This window comes from Tasmannia lanceolata, unplaced genomic scaffold (genome assembly GCF_043159265.1).
Source record: "Tasmannia lanceolata isolate RefF3 unplaced genomic scaffold, GAP_Taslan_0.1 ptg000015l, whole genome shotgun sequence".
Classification (NCBI taxonomy): domain Eukaryota; kingdom Viridiplantae; phylum Streptophyta; class Magnoliopsida; order Canellales; family Winteraceae; genus Tasmannia; species Tasmannia lanceolata.
In genome coordinates, this window is record NW_027518692.1 from 51742223 (window position 1) to 51758690 (window position 16468).

Consider the following 16468-nt stretch of genomic DNA (forward strand, 5'->3'; position numbering starts at 1 on the left):
TCAACTCATTATATATATGCTATGAAAAAAAATCAAACCATCAAACATCACTCCTCAATCCTTCCTGTGTGAAACATAAATAACAGTTACAACAGCATCATAGCCAAGGTGAAGCCACAGAAAATGCAGTACCATCTTGCCCATCTGATTATTAAGAACCCAGAAAGAAACATCCAACTTTACTATACACATTATTGAGAACCCAGAAAGAAACATCCAACTTTACTATACATGTTGGGAATGTGTGTCTAACTCTTCAGATCTGTTGCTGACCTCGATCTCCAGGAGTCGCTCCACAGGTTGCCGGCAAATCGGACATCGGTTTGTCTGGAACCGAAGTAACTTTGCACATCCACTGCACATACACTGCATCAAAATAATAACCACAACGTTAGTTAGCTAAAAGATTGTTTTGTTGACAGGACACTCATATATAACTCTTATAGAACTCTTTCCGATTCACCATGACACTTACAGAACTCTTATATAACTTTTCTGAATACTACTACCACAACTACAATTACTGCGTACTTGAGTTTTATGCATCCTAATAGTAAGTTTTTTACATAGAAATAAAACATTAGATTTATTTAATCTATTAAAAATTTTCATATATTACCTGTTATGACCATATTATTATGTAAAAAAATTAAAATTTGATAATTGATTAAAATATTTTGATGAATCGACAAATCTTTCTTTTTTTTGAGATTTTCCGAATCCAATACTCATACTGGACTTTCAACTCAAAACTAAGTCAGGAGATTAAAACATCAATTTCAAAGTATCGAGTCTGAATTTTTTTCAAAATTGATTTCACAAAGCTACCTGTGGGTGAAAGTTGAGGCATAAGGTCATACAACAATACTTAACCAAGGAGATAGTGAACCAACCATATCTTGACCCTGCTGAAATGAAAAATGTTATGTGCCAATGCTTCAAACCCAATCATTGCAGTTCAGTAAATGAATCGGATTGGGTCCTCCGCAGCAAGATTACATGGTAAGTTCATTCTGATTTGCATGACATTGACAACCCTAGCTTTAGGAAACCAAAACATTGATTGCAACATGCACCCAAGACTATGACAGGTGAAAAGCCTCTAAAACCAACTTAACTGGGACTGAAAGGTTTCAGACAATGTCCTAAAAGCTGAACCTGACTGGCTGGTTTGACCTGAACTCATTTGACTGACTGATTGAATTGGTTTGTATCTGTAACTCCAATTTCATTTCAACCACAAAAGACAAAAAGTCAATTTTCATCAGTTTTCGCTCTTTTTGTTTTGTTTTTTGGTGGTGGAGGTCCACCCAACTTGATTTACTTGGGTTCCCAAATAGTTGAACCATAGTAGCCGGAAACCCCTTGGGCAGGTGGGAAATTCGTTTCCCCTAAAATGCGTTTCGGAAAGGTGAGAAACTCGTTTCCCCTAAAAGGTGTGAAACTCGTTTCCAAAATGCATGATAAACACATAAGAAACTTATATGAAACACGTGAGAAGCGTATGGAAAACCTGTAGAAAACGTATGCGAAACGTGTGGGAAAGATGTGTGAAACTTACGAAAATCATTCAAAATAAAAATAAAAATACACACACAAATTGATGGATAGATATAAAAAAGGAAAACAACAGCGTATACAATAATAAAAACTAAAAGTAAGAAATATCCCAAAAGAAATTTGAATTTAAGAAAATTTAAATCTACAAAACCATATATTTCATGTTTTCCTTGTGTTTCATATGCTTTTTCATTAACGTTTCTAATATGTTTCCTAAGACGTTTCTCGTACGATTTTTTATTGTTTTCCCGTTTCTCGTTTCCCTCTATTTTTTTATTGCGTTTCCTGTTTCCCTTTCCCATTTCGTTTCTCGAATCCGTTTTCCCACCCTGGCAACTATGAGTTGAGCATTAAAAAAGGCCACAAATCAAACCCTATTAAATGTGCACTTGCTTTACCACAGTTATCTTTTCCTAGCATAATATTTTCTAAATGATCTGTTTTCCTTTTGTTTCTAATATAGTTAAGGAGACAAACCCAAAACAAAACCCACAACTAACGTCTTTCATTTCACAATTATTTATTATATTTTCCTTTATTACTTATTTTATCTGCTTACAGGTTGATCATTTTTTTAAATTTTCTCTGAACCACTCTGGGTGGATCAGGCTCAAGCCAGACCACCAACCAAACCCCAAAAAGAAAAGCTCAAGAACAGAATTTACCATATGTCGGCAAGGAAGAACAGTTGTATCCCGTGGTTCTGACAGGCAGATTACGCATTCTTTCCCCGGATCACTCCCATCAAAGTCATTGTCAACTGAATTTCCAATCCCATAGATCTCCTGCAACTCGTATCTCATGCTGTTAACCCACAAGATCTGCTTCACCACCCTCACCTGATAGTTGCCCTTCTCCTTCTCCTTCTTCTCAAATATGGCCTGTGTGATTTGAGAATTTAGAGGTCCTGGCATTGAATTTCCATCCGCCAACCCATTACCCTCAGTTGGGGATGATTCTCCCTTAACCACAAGTGGATACACTTCCAAATCACCCACTTTTAACAACTCTGACTCCTCAAACATGGAGAAGTTTAACCCAGTTCCTGGTGGTTGCTTAAACTTCTGACCCAGGCCCTGTTTGAAAGACAAGGTGACGGGTTCTAAACTTTCCTTCGTCGCTGTCATGTTGCAGTCAGCACCTTCTTTTGCAAAGAAGATAATGGTGATACTGTGGAGAAGAAGGCAAGACAAAAGCATTAATGAGGGTGAAATTTTGCTGGGAAATATTAAACAACAAATAAAAGCACATAGCATGTAGAATTGCTCTTTGACAAGAGAAATAAACACAAGAATGACAAAAGAAAGAAAATGTGCATATGTTTGTATAAATGGGACTCCTATGTGTCACTCTACATCTATCAATAAATTCTGCTATTCAATGAAAAAACGAAAGGAGTAGAGTAGGCTTCCTTTCGTGGGCTCATTTTGGCAGGGTCTAAGCCAGTTTTCTTGGATTTGAAAAGACAGCTGATTTTCTGCTATAAAAAGAAAATATATTGTCTGAATGATGAGAATTGGTTGCAGGATTTCTCCTCAAAAGAGGGGCACGGTCTCTACCATCCATTTGACGCTCGAGGGTGTTGGAGTCCCGCTGAGCAATATCATTTTGGCTCAGCTATGAGGGGCCATGAGTTTAGAGGTTTCTGGACTGGGGTGAATGTGTAACTGTTGTACATAAATCAGAGTTGGGCGTAGCCAGTGTTTCCATGGGTGAGATGACTTGTCCCAGTTGATGTAATCTGGTTATTGCCATATTATTTAATTTGTTATCTTTGGATGCTCCGGTGAGAAGAAGTAACTCGTGCTAAGTTGATGGAGTAAAAAGAGGTAGGGGCAGACCGAAAACAAATTGGGTAGAACTAAGGAAGCAGGAATCTCTACTCAGAATGGGGAATCTCAATTCCCCGAAAATCGATTCGGAAACAGGAATCTTCTCGATTCCCCGATTTTTGGGAATCCCGTTTCGGAAATGTGGGAAACGCGATTCCCACTCTATGGGAATCGCGTTTCCTATCTACCCTCCTTGTCTCTTGCTAGTCATCTTCTCTTCCTCTTCTTAGTATGTACATGTAAAGTCATTTAAGTACTTAAGATTTACATGTAAATAAGGGAATAACCCCCATTTGAATCTATTAAAAATAGTTTCAAGACCCAAATATAAAAGGATAAAAAGTTAACTTTCCAGTTCTACTACAAAATTCGAAAAAAAAAACGCATCGGGTCAAAATCTTAACTTCCAAACAATGGGGTATTTTTCCAATTTTAAAAATTCATAAATTCTATGTCCAAACATTATTAAATCTCAAAAGACAGGTAAAAAATTCTCATAATTTGGTTTCTAAATTTTTTTCTTCTAGTCAGGCACTGGTCAACAGACTGTCAACACAGACATTTCAGTTGATAGTGATTTTCCTTTAAGTAAATGTTGGATCTTTTAATAAAAGGTATTTTTTTTAAATATTCGGTTCATATAATTATTTCTTATACTTTTTTTAGTAATTTTTATTTTTAAATTTTTTTTTAAACATTTAACTATTAAAAAAATTCTCCGACCTTCACGCTTCCAACCTTCCTGAGAGCCTTCGCTTCCCGCTTCCCGATCTGGCAATCATGGGTAGAAGAATGAGGAAAGACTTCATGGCTAGGAACTTAAAAGAAAACATGACTTTGGATAGGAGTGAATGGAAGAAAATGATCCATGTAGACGGACCCAACTAGTGTTAGGATTAAACTTAGTCAATTTGAGCCCGGTAGATTCTTTCACCTTCTTCATGACAATTTTCTAAAGGATACATTAGCCGACCCCAACTAGTTTGGGAGAAAGGCTTAGTTGAGTTGAGTTGAGATGGAAGTCTGTTAACATAAGACATTCAATGAATCCCTTATCTTAGTGATAGGATATACCATAGTTACCAGGGTGGGAAATGAATTCAGGAAACGAAACATGAAACAGAAACACATGAAAAAAAAATATAGGGGAAACAAGAAACGAAAAAACGATAGGAAATCGTATGAGAAACATCTTTAGAAACGCGAAACGCATTAGAAGCGTTTCAGAAGTGATAGAAAATACACACATGAAACACAAGGAAAACACGAAATATGTGGTTTTGTAGACTTAAACACGAAAAACATTTCTCCAATTTTTTTTATCATGTTTCGGAAACGTTTCTGAAATGGGTTTTATGGGAAACGAGTTTCCCACCCGTGAGAAACACGTTTTAGGGGAAACGGGTTTCCCACCTGCCCAAGGAGTTTCCAGCAACTATGGGATATACACTTAAAGATTAGCCAACAACCTTCAATGCTCACATCACTAAGTCCTTTATACCCAAAGGATCAGAGGACAGTCGCCTGAATTCCCACCTCAGCCTAACCTAAGCAACTCCTTTCCTTTTACGTCGGAATTTAACTTTTGTGCCGACTCCAATCAAATTTATCTTTGGAAATTTCCTTGGTGGAGGTTCCATCCCTGCAAAATTGTATCCACACTTTACCCACGTTCCATGGATATCCTAACGACATTAAACCTTTAAAGCCATTGTCGTTCATATAATATGATTCTTTACCTTTACTTTGGAATTTAGCTTCTGGGTAATGCTTTACTTTGGAATTTAGCTTCTGGGTAATGCTTACTGTGCAATCCAATAGCTATTTACCTAAAGCTTTAAAAGACTTTCATCTTTAGAAAATTCCCAAGTCAGATTATGATTATTTACGAAATCCCTAAACTTCGCTTTCTACTTATCTTTTACAGAAAAATGTCAAGAAAAAGGGGATAAACAAAGAACTAGCCTTTAAGACAACAAGAGAAGGTACAAAAAATTCAAAAAAATCTGATTCAAAGGCTAAGGAACACTGATGCGAATCAGGGGTTGACATCAAACTTTTATTAGAGCACAGAGCTAGGATTCCAGAGCTCTGACTCCAGAGCTCTAATTCCTTGTCAGTTCCAAAACCATATGCCACCTAGGTGTTAGCTCCAGTTTCCCTTAGAATCTAGGTCAGTCATTCGTGTTAGTTGGAGCATCTTCAAGTAGGAATCCGAGTCGTTAGTGCTGTCCTAGGTTGTAGGGTACACTCTCATGTCAGTTAGGTGCCAGTTTACATAGTCTAGGCTTACTTTAGTTTCCAGTTAGGAGTCTCAGCCGATTCCATAGTCTGTAGGGTTGTCATGCACATTGAATCACACCGTTTCGTCATGGCTAACTGTAGGTGCACCCCTTGGAAGGTACATTGGCTCACATAAAGCTCCTTAGAGTAGGCTTTACTTTGTTCCTTTGTCTACTTGTAACATGTCGTAGGGTAGTTTAGTCACTAGACTAATTTGGTGAGTCCTTTTATGTCATTTTACTTCACTAAGAGTAGTTTGGTTATTTTTGTAGCTAATCATGTACTATTTAGTCATTTTACCATAGTAGGGGTAGCTAGGTAATTTCCATTGTAGGTCTACAAAAGGGGCTTCTCCCTTCATTTGTAATCAGATTTTTGGGAATTTGAATTTGAATAAAACTCAGATCTATATCTGGAATAGAGGTTTTGGAAATTTCTGCTAAGATTTCTCCAAAAAAAATTTGAACAATTGGAGAGTTGAAGGTTTAAATTCCTAGCCTCTTTTTTTTTTTTTTTGAAATAGCGATTTGTATAGAATTGTATTAAATGACAAGGGAGCACCCGAGAAGGGGCAACCCAGAGAACAAAAACAAGAAAGAAGAAACAGGGAAGAAGAAGAAAAGATACAACAAAAATAACAAAATTATATTACGGGGGAAGATGATCGAACCAGAGAATACTCTTCCTCCCAACTCCCTGCTTGGCTAACACATCCGCCTTTTCGTTTGCCGACCTCCAAACGTGATTAAAGACAATAGCCGAACCCGCAACAAAATCCTCAATTTCATCAAATAACGCCAAAAATCTCCAAGGAGGAGCTACACCACCCTTCAACCACCGAATGAGATTCAATGAATCCCCTTCAACAATAATATGGTCCAAGACTTCCCTACTCAAAATTCCTAGCCTCTCTTATTCTTCACATCCCTAACCTCGTAGCTTGCAAGGAACATTTATTTTTGCATCTCCTTGCAAGATCCTTGAAGTTTCTATGAAGAAAATCCAAGAAACAGCAACAAGAATGCAAGATCAATCCATGATTATATCTCTGCTGCAAGCAATCCGAAGTTTTTGTTGCATCACTGACAAAGACAATGCTCCACATCATGGGCAAAGTTTAGCCCAGCCCTAAGGGGCCTAGCAATAGAACACTCAATCCACATTAGAACAACACTCTCACATGTTGGCCGATATTAGAGCCACACTGACTCGGATAAGTGACCATATAGGGCAAGGACCTCCCGGACACTCTATGGCCATAGGGCTACCCGCCAAGCCTGTCCACCTTTGCCAGGCAAGGCTGGTAGTCAAGTTTTAGGTATTAACGACTCCTCTAAAGGACAATTAGATCGAGATGATGAATTTAAGCCTTATGAGGAGCCAAGACAATTCTACAATGGGCCTCAGCCCCATTTTGAGTATTGGCTTGTGTGAGCCTTACAAAGATAGTGGGACTACGGCATTCGAGCGAATGTAGGAGATTTTAAGGGGTGCCTCATCACTGGTAAGTTCTTGAATGGGTAGATAGCGTCGATCACTTCTTTGAATCAAAAGAACTCCCAGACAACAAGGAGGTAAAGTTTGTGACCATCAAACTGAAGGGTATGGCCCTCGTTTGGTGGATACAAATATAGTCTACGAGGCTCCAAAGAGATTAGGCCAAAATTGAAAGCTGGGCCAAAATGAAAGATGAAAATGAAAAGAAAATACCTCCCAATTGTCTTTAGGGCCACTTTGTACCAAAGATTATTAGGCCTTTAGACAAGGAGGAAAGTATGTGAGAGAATACACGGAAAAGTTTCACCTCCTGACTACCTGTAAAGTAAATAGTTGAAGACGGAGAGTAGGCCACTGCTCAATATATTAACGGGCGACGTTAACAGCTCCAGGAGTCGGTCTCCCATCATACCTGCTAATTTTCGTAACAGAAGAAGCACCCTTCCAGCTGGACCTTATGTAAAGACATGCTCTACCACTAATTTTCGGTGAATTGGCATGTGTGGAAAGGTCTACACGTGTGATTTGAAAATAGCAGGCAGATAAAGACAAAAAGTCTTTCAGAATTAGAGCTCGCCGAATTAGAGCTTGCAAGACTGCTGGATCATTTACTATACCGCCCTCCATCTGTGCAAGCTTGGAGTATCCTTGTTATTTTTTGAAAAGTAACTAAATTTTATTCCCAAACAGAAGTGCAAATACATTGAGGGGACAAGAGGTCCCCCAACCACAACCTGTTACATTAGATGCCCAAATAGTGATTTATATCAACCCGTATCGTACACAGTAACACAGGTTCCCATAATATCAACTCCAGCTTTCGCTAATTCGTCAGCCCTCGAGCTGGCAGCTCTATGTCTGTGGCATAGCTGGGGAAGGATAACTCTGATTAGAACGCGAACCTCATCCAAAATACTATGCATTTTCCATGGTCCGCAACAACGACCTGCTGCCCACGCAATTGCGTTTGAACAGTCCCCTTCAACTAGACCCAGCAAAATGGTACCTGTAACCGCGGGTACACCAGACCCGTAGCAAAATTTGCAGGTACGGGTACCAAATTTGTTACCTGCCAAAAATATACCCGCACCAGTGACCAGCGGGTGGGTCTGGGTCGGGCCCTGGTACCCGCGGGTTACCCATAAAAAACAAGGGTTATGTTTTTTCTTTAGTTTTCAACTTTTCATCTCTGCAGATCTCAACTTTTTAACTTAGATTCGATCTTTTTCCCTTTTTTGAACTAAAATTCTTTTCTCTTCATCTTTGCAGATTTGTTATCACTAAACTTCTTGAATTATCTTTCAAATAATTCTCATTTTTTACGGATTACGTGAAAAAAAAAATTCACGGAACTCTGTGAGACCCACGGAGTTCCGTGAAAGCTTCTGTTGGAAAAAAAAATCAGGTGAAAAATATAAATTCAAATTCGGCGGGTTACCCGTGGGTTTACCCTACCCGCACGGGTTGGGTATGGGTACATGAAAAACCTACGCGTAGAATCGCGGGTATTTTTTACCCGTACCCGTGGGTACCGTACCCGCACGGGTCGTACTCGTACCCGCGGGGGTTACCTGTTTGCCGGGTCTACCTTCAACCATCAATGGGCCCAGATTGTTTTTGGCAAACAATTGGAGTCCAAATAATAATGCTTTTGCCTCAGCTTCATTGGCAAACCACTCCTAATCCATTTTCCGTGGGGAGTTTCATCGTAGGTGGTAGGTTTTGTAGCTGGAAAACTTTGGGTGGAATGGCTACAGAACATGGAGAATCCAGGTTGTTATTCGGATCCTCAGTCCCAACGAAACTACATCTGTTCAAGGGCCATGATGCAATGGTTTGGATATTCTGATTGAATACCTATGACTAGAAGCTAAATAAAACCTAATTCAAGAGATTCTATAGATATTTTCGCGAGCACTATCAAAACATCGCATGAATGAGGGAAAAGTTTAAAAAGAAAAAAATCTCCAAAAGTGACCAGCAGAAAGAAACCAAAATCTGACATTTTTTCCAGAGAATAGAATAGTTCAAAGTCGGATGTCAAAAGTTTTCCATATAACCCCAGAAAACTACAATAAGTCAAAGGCATGTCACTTTTCTCCAAAGAAGAGAATAGTTCGAAGTCATTAGGACGCTAAAAGTCTTCCATACAACCCAAGATAACTACAATAAATCAAAGGCATCCAACCACCACCAGATAGAATCTGTAATTAACAGCAGCCTGTAGTTGACTTAACCAAGTATTAGAATATCTGACAGATACACAAATTTGAGTGAACAACAAATACACAAATAAAATTAACAGAAAAACCATCTATTCCAATCAAAGAGAGACACAGTAAGGGAGAAATCCATATATCACAATCGAGAAAAGGTTCAGGCAAATGAATAAATTGCATTATTTCCAGCTAAACCCAAACACAATCACAAGTAAATTGCTGTTACAATATAAAAAATGCAAATCAAAACCTCATCATCCATGCAATATACAAGTATTCTTGTGATCGCAATTACAGATAATGACCCACTTGAGCATTTAGGCCCTTCTCATTTAAGATAATGACAACCGGCTTGTGAGTGCCAAGCCGATTGTTGGACTCAAAATTACATTTAAATTTGAGTCCAATAATCGATTTGGCACTCACAATCGGTTGTCATAATCTTAAACAAAGAGGGCATTAGGAATTTAAAGAAATTAAGGAATGCCGAATCAAAAGCATTACCTTCCAGCAACAGTGGCATCAAAGATGAAAGTAACAAGGTGCTTCTCAGGGTCCTGCTCATCGGGTTCAATCCTAATAGTCTCCTTCTTGATGTTGACAGCATTACAGATCGTTACGGCCTTCTGATGCTCCACATAAGGGGCGGGAGGCATTGGAAAAGGGCCACAGGGGTACCGCCCTCCAACCCAATTGGCATGGGCAGGATAGGAGTGGGCCCCACCGCCACGGTGGTGGTGATCGATGGGCGCGGGCAATGGGATGGGTTGCTGCTGAGGGTGGTAGTAGCCTGGGTACTGGTAGTACTGTTGTGGCAAATTAGGGTTGGGGTTAGGGTTGGGGTTAGAGTTAGGGTACGGGGGAGGGTAAGAAGTTGCAGCAGCAGAAACGTACCGGTTTCCGGCGGTTTCTGGAGGTGTGGGTTGTGGAGAAGGGGAAGGAGGTGGGTTGTTGTGGATTGAATTTCTTCGTCTGTGGTGGGCACTGCTACTTCCAATATTTCCCATTTTGTCCTTCTCTTTGTTTGAAACCCTAGAAGAAAAAAGCCCCCTAGTAAAGGTCTAAATACCTAATCTTTGAAGAGAAATGGATTGTATCAGTATGAGGATGATCCTCATTCAAAAATTAGAGATTACTGATTATTTATTTATTTTTCCCTTTACCTTTTTTGCTGAAGGAAACCCTAGAAAAATCAATTTTTGAAAAGAAAGGAAACCCTAGAAAACTTTCAAAACCCTAATCTCTAGACAAATGGATTATGTCCAGTATGAGGATGATCCCCAGAGAACACTAACTTTTGAAAAAATTAGAGATTACTGATTATTTATTTCCTTTACCTTTTTAGCTGGAGGAAGAAAAGTAACCCTAGAAAAGCTTTAAAACCCTAATCTCTGGCGGAGATTTCTCTTCTTCTTTTTTTTTTGTCTTTTTACCCCATTTAGGAAGAGGGGTTGTTGGGGAGATAATTGATATGAAACGGCATGACAAGGAATTAAGGAAAGTTGGGAATGCTGATAGGGTTTCCTACTTATAGGGATTCCTATTCTTCTATAGAGAAACCCTAGAAAACCCTAATTATAGAAGAGATGGCTTTCTGTTTTTCTTTTTCTTGGGACCAGGAGATTCGATTAAAATTGGCACGGCGAGAGATTAATCAAAAGAGGATTAGTGAGATTAGGGTTTTGAAATGTGGGGATAAATTTGGGTTTATGAAAAAGACAGAATTCCGGATAGAAATAAACGAGAAGAATTGAAGAAAGCGATAGACGAAGAATCTGGTTTCTTTTGATAATGGGATTGCGTAAAGCCGCACCCAAGAGGTTTTGAATAGGTAAAGAAAGGAGAAAAATATATGATTTTTTCACCCCCCCCCCTTTCAGATGGATGCGCCCTCAGTGTATCGTGAATTGTGGGTAACTTTAACGCTTTTTGACGTCAAATTATGTCAAGAGTGGGGCGCATCCATTCTACAGGGGGGTGAAAAAATCATTTAAAAGGCTATTTAAACGTATTTTCTGGTGGAATGACATAAATGCCCATTTTGGCCCCCACACTAGGGGACGATCTTAGCCTTCCTTTTACTTGGAAATGTTGTGAGTTGCCAGATCAATGTTCCATCTGGGACCCACCTTTCGAAGAAGATCAACGGCCTTTATCGCCATTATTGTATCCCACGTGGATGGTGGAGCCACGAATTATTTGCGAAAGTTTCTTTATTGGATGATGATTCAACCAAAAGAAAGTTTCTTTATTTGCGAAAGTTCATCTACTTGCAAGCCAACTGTCAGATGGCTGAGATCATCGACGTGGCTTTTGGATGAAGGGTTGGGATCATGTTCATGTCATGTGGTGGGCCCTAATCAGTCTCCTCAGGTTAAGCTGAAATGGCAAAAATACCCTCTACTCTAAAATTTATTAGGGTTGGAAAACCCGACCCGCCCGACATGAGTTGCAACTTCAGTTTTTGTGTCTTTTCACAAGTGATACAATGATGAAAGAAATGAAAAGAGGAAAATGATGATTGTTTATTTGTTTGTATGGTATAATTCAATTAGCTAGAGCTGCATTTTTTCAACTCGGGAAGGTGTGCTAGAACTTGTTGATAATGATGATCGATATGGGTATTTATTTAATAAAAAAAGTGCTGATGTGCAATCCAATCTATCAAACCCATGGCACTTCATTTCTAACTATATTTATATTACTATGTACCAATGCACCATATACTTTTTTTCTCCAAAATTGAATTCTTGATTACAATTTACAAGTGAAGGGAATTGTAGGCAAAATAAAAAGAGATTAAAGAGAATTATTAGTCTAACATTACATTTTACAAGGGTAGGCACTTGTAAAAAGTGGGGTGGCACCAATTGATGGGAAGATGATAGAGCACTGCTTAAGATGATTTAGACATATCCAACGTAGGCCTTTGGATGCTCCAGTGAGAAGAAGTGAGTCGTGCCAAGTTGATGGAGTAAAAAGAGGTAGGGGCAGAACAAAAACAACTTGGGTAGGAACAGTGAGGAAAGACTTAAGGGCTAGAAACATAACATAGAACATGACCTTAGATATGAGGAAATGGAAGAAAACGATCCATGTAGATGAACCCAACTAGTGTAAGGATTAGACTTAGTCAATTTGAGCTGGATAGATCCTTTGACCTTCTTCATGAATTTTTTTCTAAAGCATTCATTAGCCGTCCCAACTAGTTTGGGACAAAGTCTTAGTTGAGTTGAGGCACTTGACATGCCGATAAAACATAAAGAGATTAAAGAAAACAATTGTCAAGCGATCCGTTCTTATGGTGCATGTATCGAGAATGAAGAAACCCAGACCCGACCCGACGTGAGAAACTTGGGTAGGGTCAAGTGTAGGAATATCGGATATGTTTTAAAAAATAACAACCCGACCCGACCTGATTCTCAGGTAGGGTAGGGTTTCGGAAAACCTGACTTACCCAACCCAAGTTGCAACCCTAAAATTTGTCGTCACATTCAGTTCTTGTCTGAGTTGAAACTTGAAACTTTTGATTGTCAGAGGCGAGATCTTCTATTGGCAGTTCCAACTACATATTTTTAAATTAGGGGTGCAATTCAAGTCAGGTTGGATCAGGTTGAGGCCAACCCGAGATAACAATCCTTCAATCATTACACGACCCAACCTTAGCCTTGGGTTGAGGATGGTCAACCCTGATCCAACCGGTCTAACCGAAATCGGGTCGGGTTCATTCAGTTTCACATAAGGCCAAACAAAAAAATAAAAGGAAAAAAAAAACATAACTCAAAGAAAATCATGATAAAATTAGAGGACGGAGGTCGGGGTAAGGGTCGGGTTTCCAAGGCCTCAACCCTAACCCAACATGAAATTAAATTGGGTTGGCTTTTCCCAACCCTGACCCATCCCAACTTGAGGAAATGCCAACCCAACCCAAGCCAAAATCGGGTTGGACCCGTTGGGATCGGGTTGAGCCCTACCCAAGTTGCACCCCTATTTTAAATGTACTTTAGTACCTTAAATGGCATTTATGTTATAGGGTTGATCCTAACCCTCTATAGATCGGAGGGTTAGGACCAACCTATGGAAATAATTTTTTGGGAACAACCTATTTAGGCTGTGGCCAATCTAATGGACGGTTTGGATCATCCTATGGTACATACCGTACTTTTAATAAAGTGAGGAGTGCGGTCATCAAAATACAGTAGTGATGATAACATTTCCCAAAAAGAATTCAATGAATTGAAGTTTATGATAGGGTGGAAGAAAGGCCATAGTAGCAATGATGAAAAGATGGAAAAAAAAATTATAATATATATCATTTATGTATATCCAAATCTCAATCATGTACTGATTCTTATTATCTCAAAATATCTTCTTCTTCTCAAATCCTATCCCATCCTACAAACTTCAATTATTTCCTGAACACATCAATTCAAACTCTTATTGATGAGAGCACATAACATGGGTCCGTCGCCTTTATAAAGTTGGAAAAGGAGATATTGTTTCTGTTAGCATGATAAAGATGGGCCCACCATACATTTTTTCATTGGCGAGAGTCATGGGACCGGTCTATCATCAAATGGAACCCACCATTGAGAATGAGAGGACTGAAATTGTATATTTGTATTCACTTTTCCACCATCATTCATGGATCTGAATACTAATCTGAATGCATATATAGATTTTGGTCCTAAAACATAACGAGTCAAGTAAATTTTGGTACTAAAACTCAATGAGTCAAGTCAAAACTGGGCTTATTTGACTCGATTAGACAAATAATAAAGTCCCCACTAGGCTAATTGATGGGCAATTGTCTAATAATAGTAGGCCACTGATATCGTTGTGACCATGTTTACATAATGGGACTGACTCGCCTTGTTTTACAAGTTTTAACCAGCTGTCAAAGGCTATTACGGGTGTGTTCGGCAACTATCCTTTTACGGGATTTTCCCCCTTTTTAGGGGTGGAGAATGACGAAAGCCAAAAAAATCTCAAAAATCTTGTTCGGCTGCGTGACCCGCTAAGGTCCGTTTCCAAAATTTCTGCTACTTTTTCGACTAAAAAATAGGATTCCTTGAAGTGATAAATAACCGTTTCTAAAGCTTCTCATCACTCCGTTTCCACCCGATTCTTTAGGCGAGAATGAGAAGTGTTGCCGAACATGCCCACTAAGCTCTCGGCAGCAAATAAGAGAATATAAAACATAATTATGTTCAAGGTCTGATGTAGGAGCATTCCCTAGGAATCTCTACACTGACTTATGTTTGCTTGTCAGACTAGGTTTACTATGTTTTTAGTCATGGTTAGTGGTAGCCTAGTTATTTTGGTGTTTGTGCATTTCCTTTTATGTCTTTTGGTTTAAGTAAGGGAACTTCACTAGTTTGGTTATTTTTCAAGTGCTAAGGTATTTTAGTCATTTTTTACTTTGGAGATGGATTTTCAAGTTGCCGAATACCTGCAAGTATACAAGGCTAGCAAAACGATATCCAATCCATCTTCGGCAATTAATTTTAACCAATAATAAGGTCATAAAGACTTTATAAGAATCAAATCTCATGCTCACTGACTCTCCCTCTACCCAAAGTAACAATAAAATGGAGTTCAAACAGTACTCACTATCTCAGAAACTTAAAGTAGAGTTTGAAAGAAAATAGCGAAGGAAAGCATCATGCCTCCGCTACCTCGTCCGCACTTTGAGGATCAAAATCTGAAAGTTGTTAAACTAAAGTCAGGCGAAGCCCAGTACATAACACCGAATCAATTTAGTGCGGGATAAGGAGGCCAAAAATGAGCTCAAAGAGTGAAAACGTAAAACAGAAAGCGAAGGAAATCAAAATACTGAAGTTTCCATATAATTTTGAGTAGTCAAATAGAGGACAAAATCAAAGAGATCATATCTAATCGGAAGGGAATCATAAGTGTACATGCTAAGTTCCTCATAGGTCGATGTTCAAAAGAGAAGACACACAAAGGGTCAAAGGAACAAAGTTCTTATTGCATAGGGGTCCAAGGTACAAAGTTCTTTCACAAAAAGGGTCAAAGGGACAAAGTACTTACACAAAGTGGTCAAAGGTAGAAAGTTCTTATAGCACTTCCGGTCATCGTCTTAGTCATATAATAATCATATAATAAACCGCATTATATTGCGGTTCTAATGACATGTTATTTTGCACCGACGGTCCACGAAGTCGGAACTAGTTTTTGATTCTTATTCACATATACATGTTGACAGGGCCAACGATGTCCCCATTGGGGGGATCTAAGTTCTTAGGTTCATATAGGCTAATGCATTGTGTGCCCCACTGGCAAGGGCTATTCTAAGTTCACAAATCTAAGCCTCACAGAAGAGTCACAATTCATAGGTTTCACATGGATATCAAAGACATACATAAAGTATCAAAATGAGCAATATCTAAACGGTACTCAAGCAAGAGTCCTTAGGATCCAAAGTTCTAACATATATGTGTGGACCCTGATCCGAGAGAGGCGGGGGACGAGCCCCCAGAAAGTCTCTAGATCATCCACGTGAAGGAGAGTTCTACCAAGGAACTCTAAAAAAGGTGCCTCTCACAGCATGAGTGGCGATGCAAAGTGAAATACCTCTCGATTCGGGGACTAGCCCAGATTCGAGACGTACCTAAAATAAAAAAGAGTCGCAATCCAAGGAAATGGGCCCTGGATCCCATACTATGCTCTGTTGCAATGGATAACCAGAGATATAAAAGAAGGTTCGTGTCTGGTTACAAATTTAGAAGGTCCGAAGAGCACCTCATCCGCCCAAGTGCAAATACCTGGTCTCTTATGCCATTTACTTATTGATTTTGAAGAGTTTTGGACGAAAATCATGTGAAATGGGAACATATATCTCTGAGAAGACGTCTATCTAATCATGCATGTCTCGGAGATGAAAATAATAAGCACACATTAAAGAAATAAAATAAGTGTCACCTAAGAATAGCTAGGTTATGAGTGCCATACCTAAATGATGTCTAAGTTTTGGTGTGCAAACACATGCATGCTACAACTAAAGGTATAAGGTCTGTACATGAAAGTAAGAAAATACAACAAAACACACAACAC

General features: G+C 39.0%; 1 protein-coding gene across 2 annotated transcripts; it reads right to left on the reverse strand.

Annotated features, from left to right (window-relative positions):
- Positions 1-22: 22 nt before the first annotated feature.
- LOC143892297 (putative E3 ubiquitin-protein ligase LUL2) lies at positions 23-11193 on the reverse strand. 2 transcript variants are annotated; one of them, XM_077396813.1, is made up of 4 exons: positions 10729-11193; positions 9896-10423; positions 2226-2730; positions 23-366 (listed from the first exon to the last, which is right to left on the reverse strand). In XM_077396813.1, the coding sequence occupies exons 2-4, from the start codon at positions 10396-10398 to the stop codon at positions 226-228; spliced, it is 1149 nt and encodes a 382-aa protein (XP_077252928.1). In that variant the 5' UTR covers positions 10399-10423; positions 10729-11193; the 3' UTR covers positions 23-225. The 2 variants fall into 2 exon arrangements, with proteins under 2 accessions (XP_077252928.1, XP_077252927.1); XM_077396812.1 differs by having other exon boundaries at positions 9896-11193.
- Between the last annotated feature and the right edge of the window lie 5275 nt (positions 11194-16468).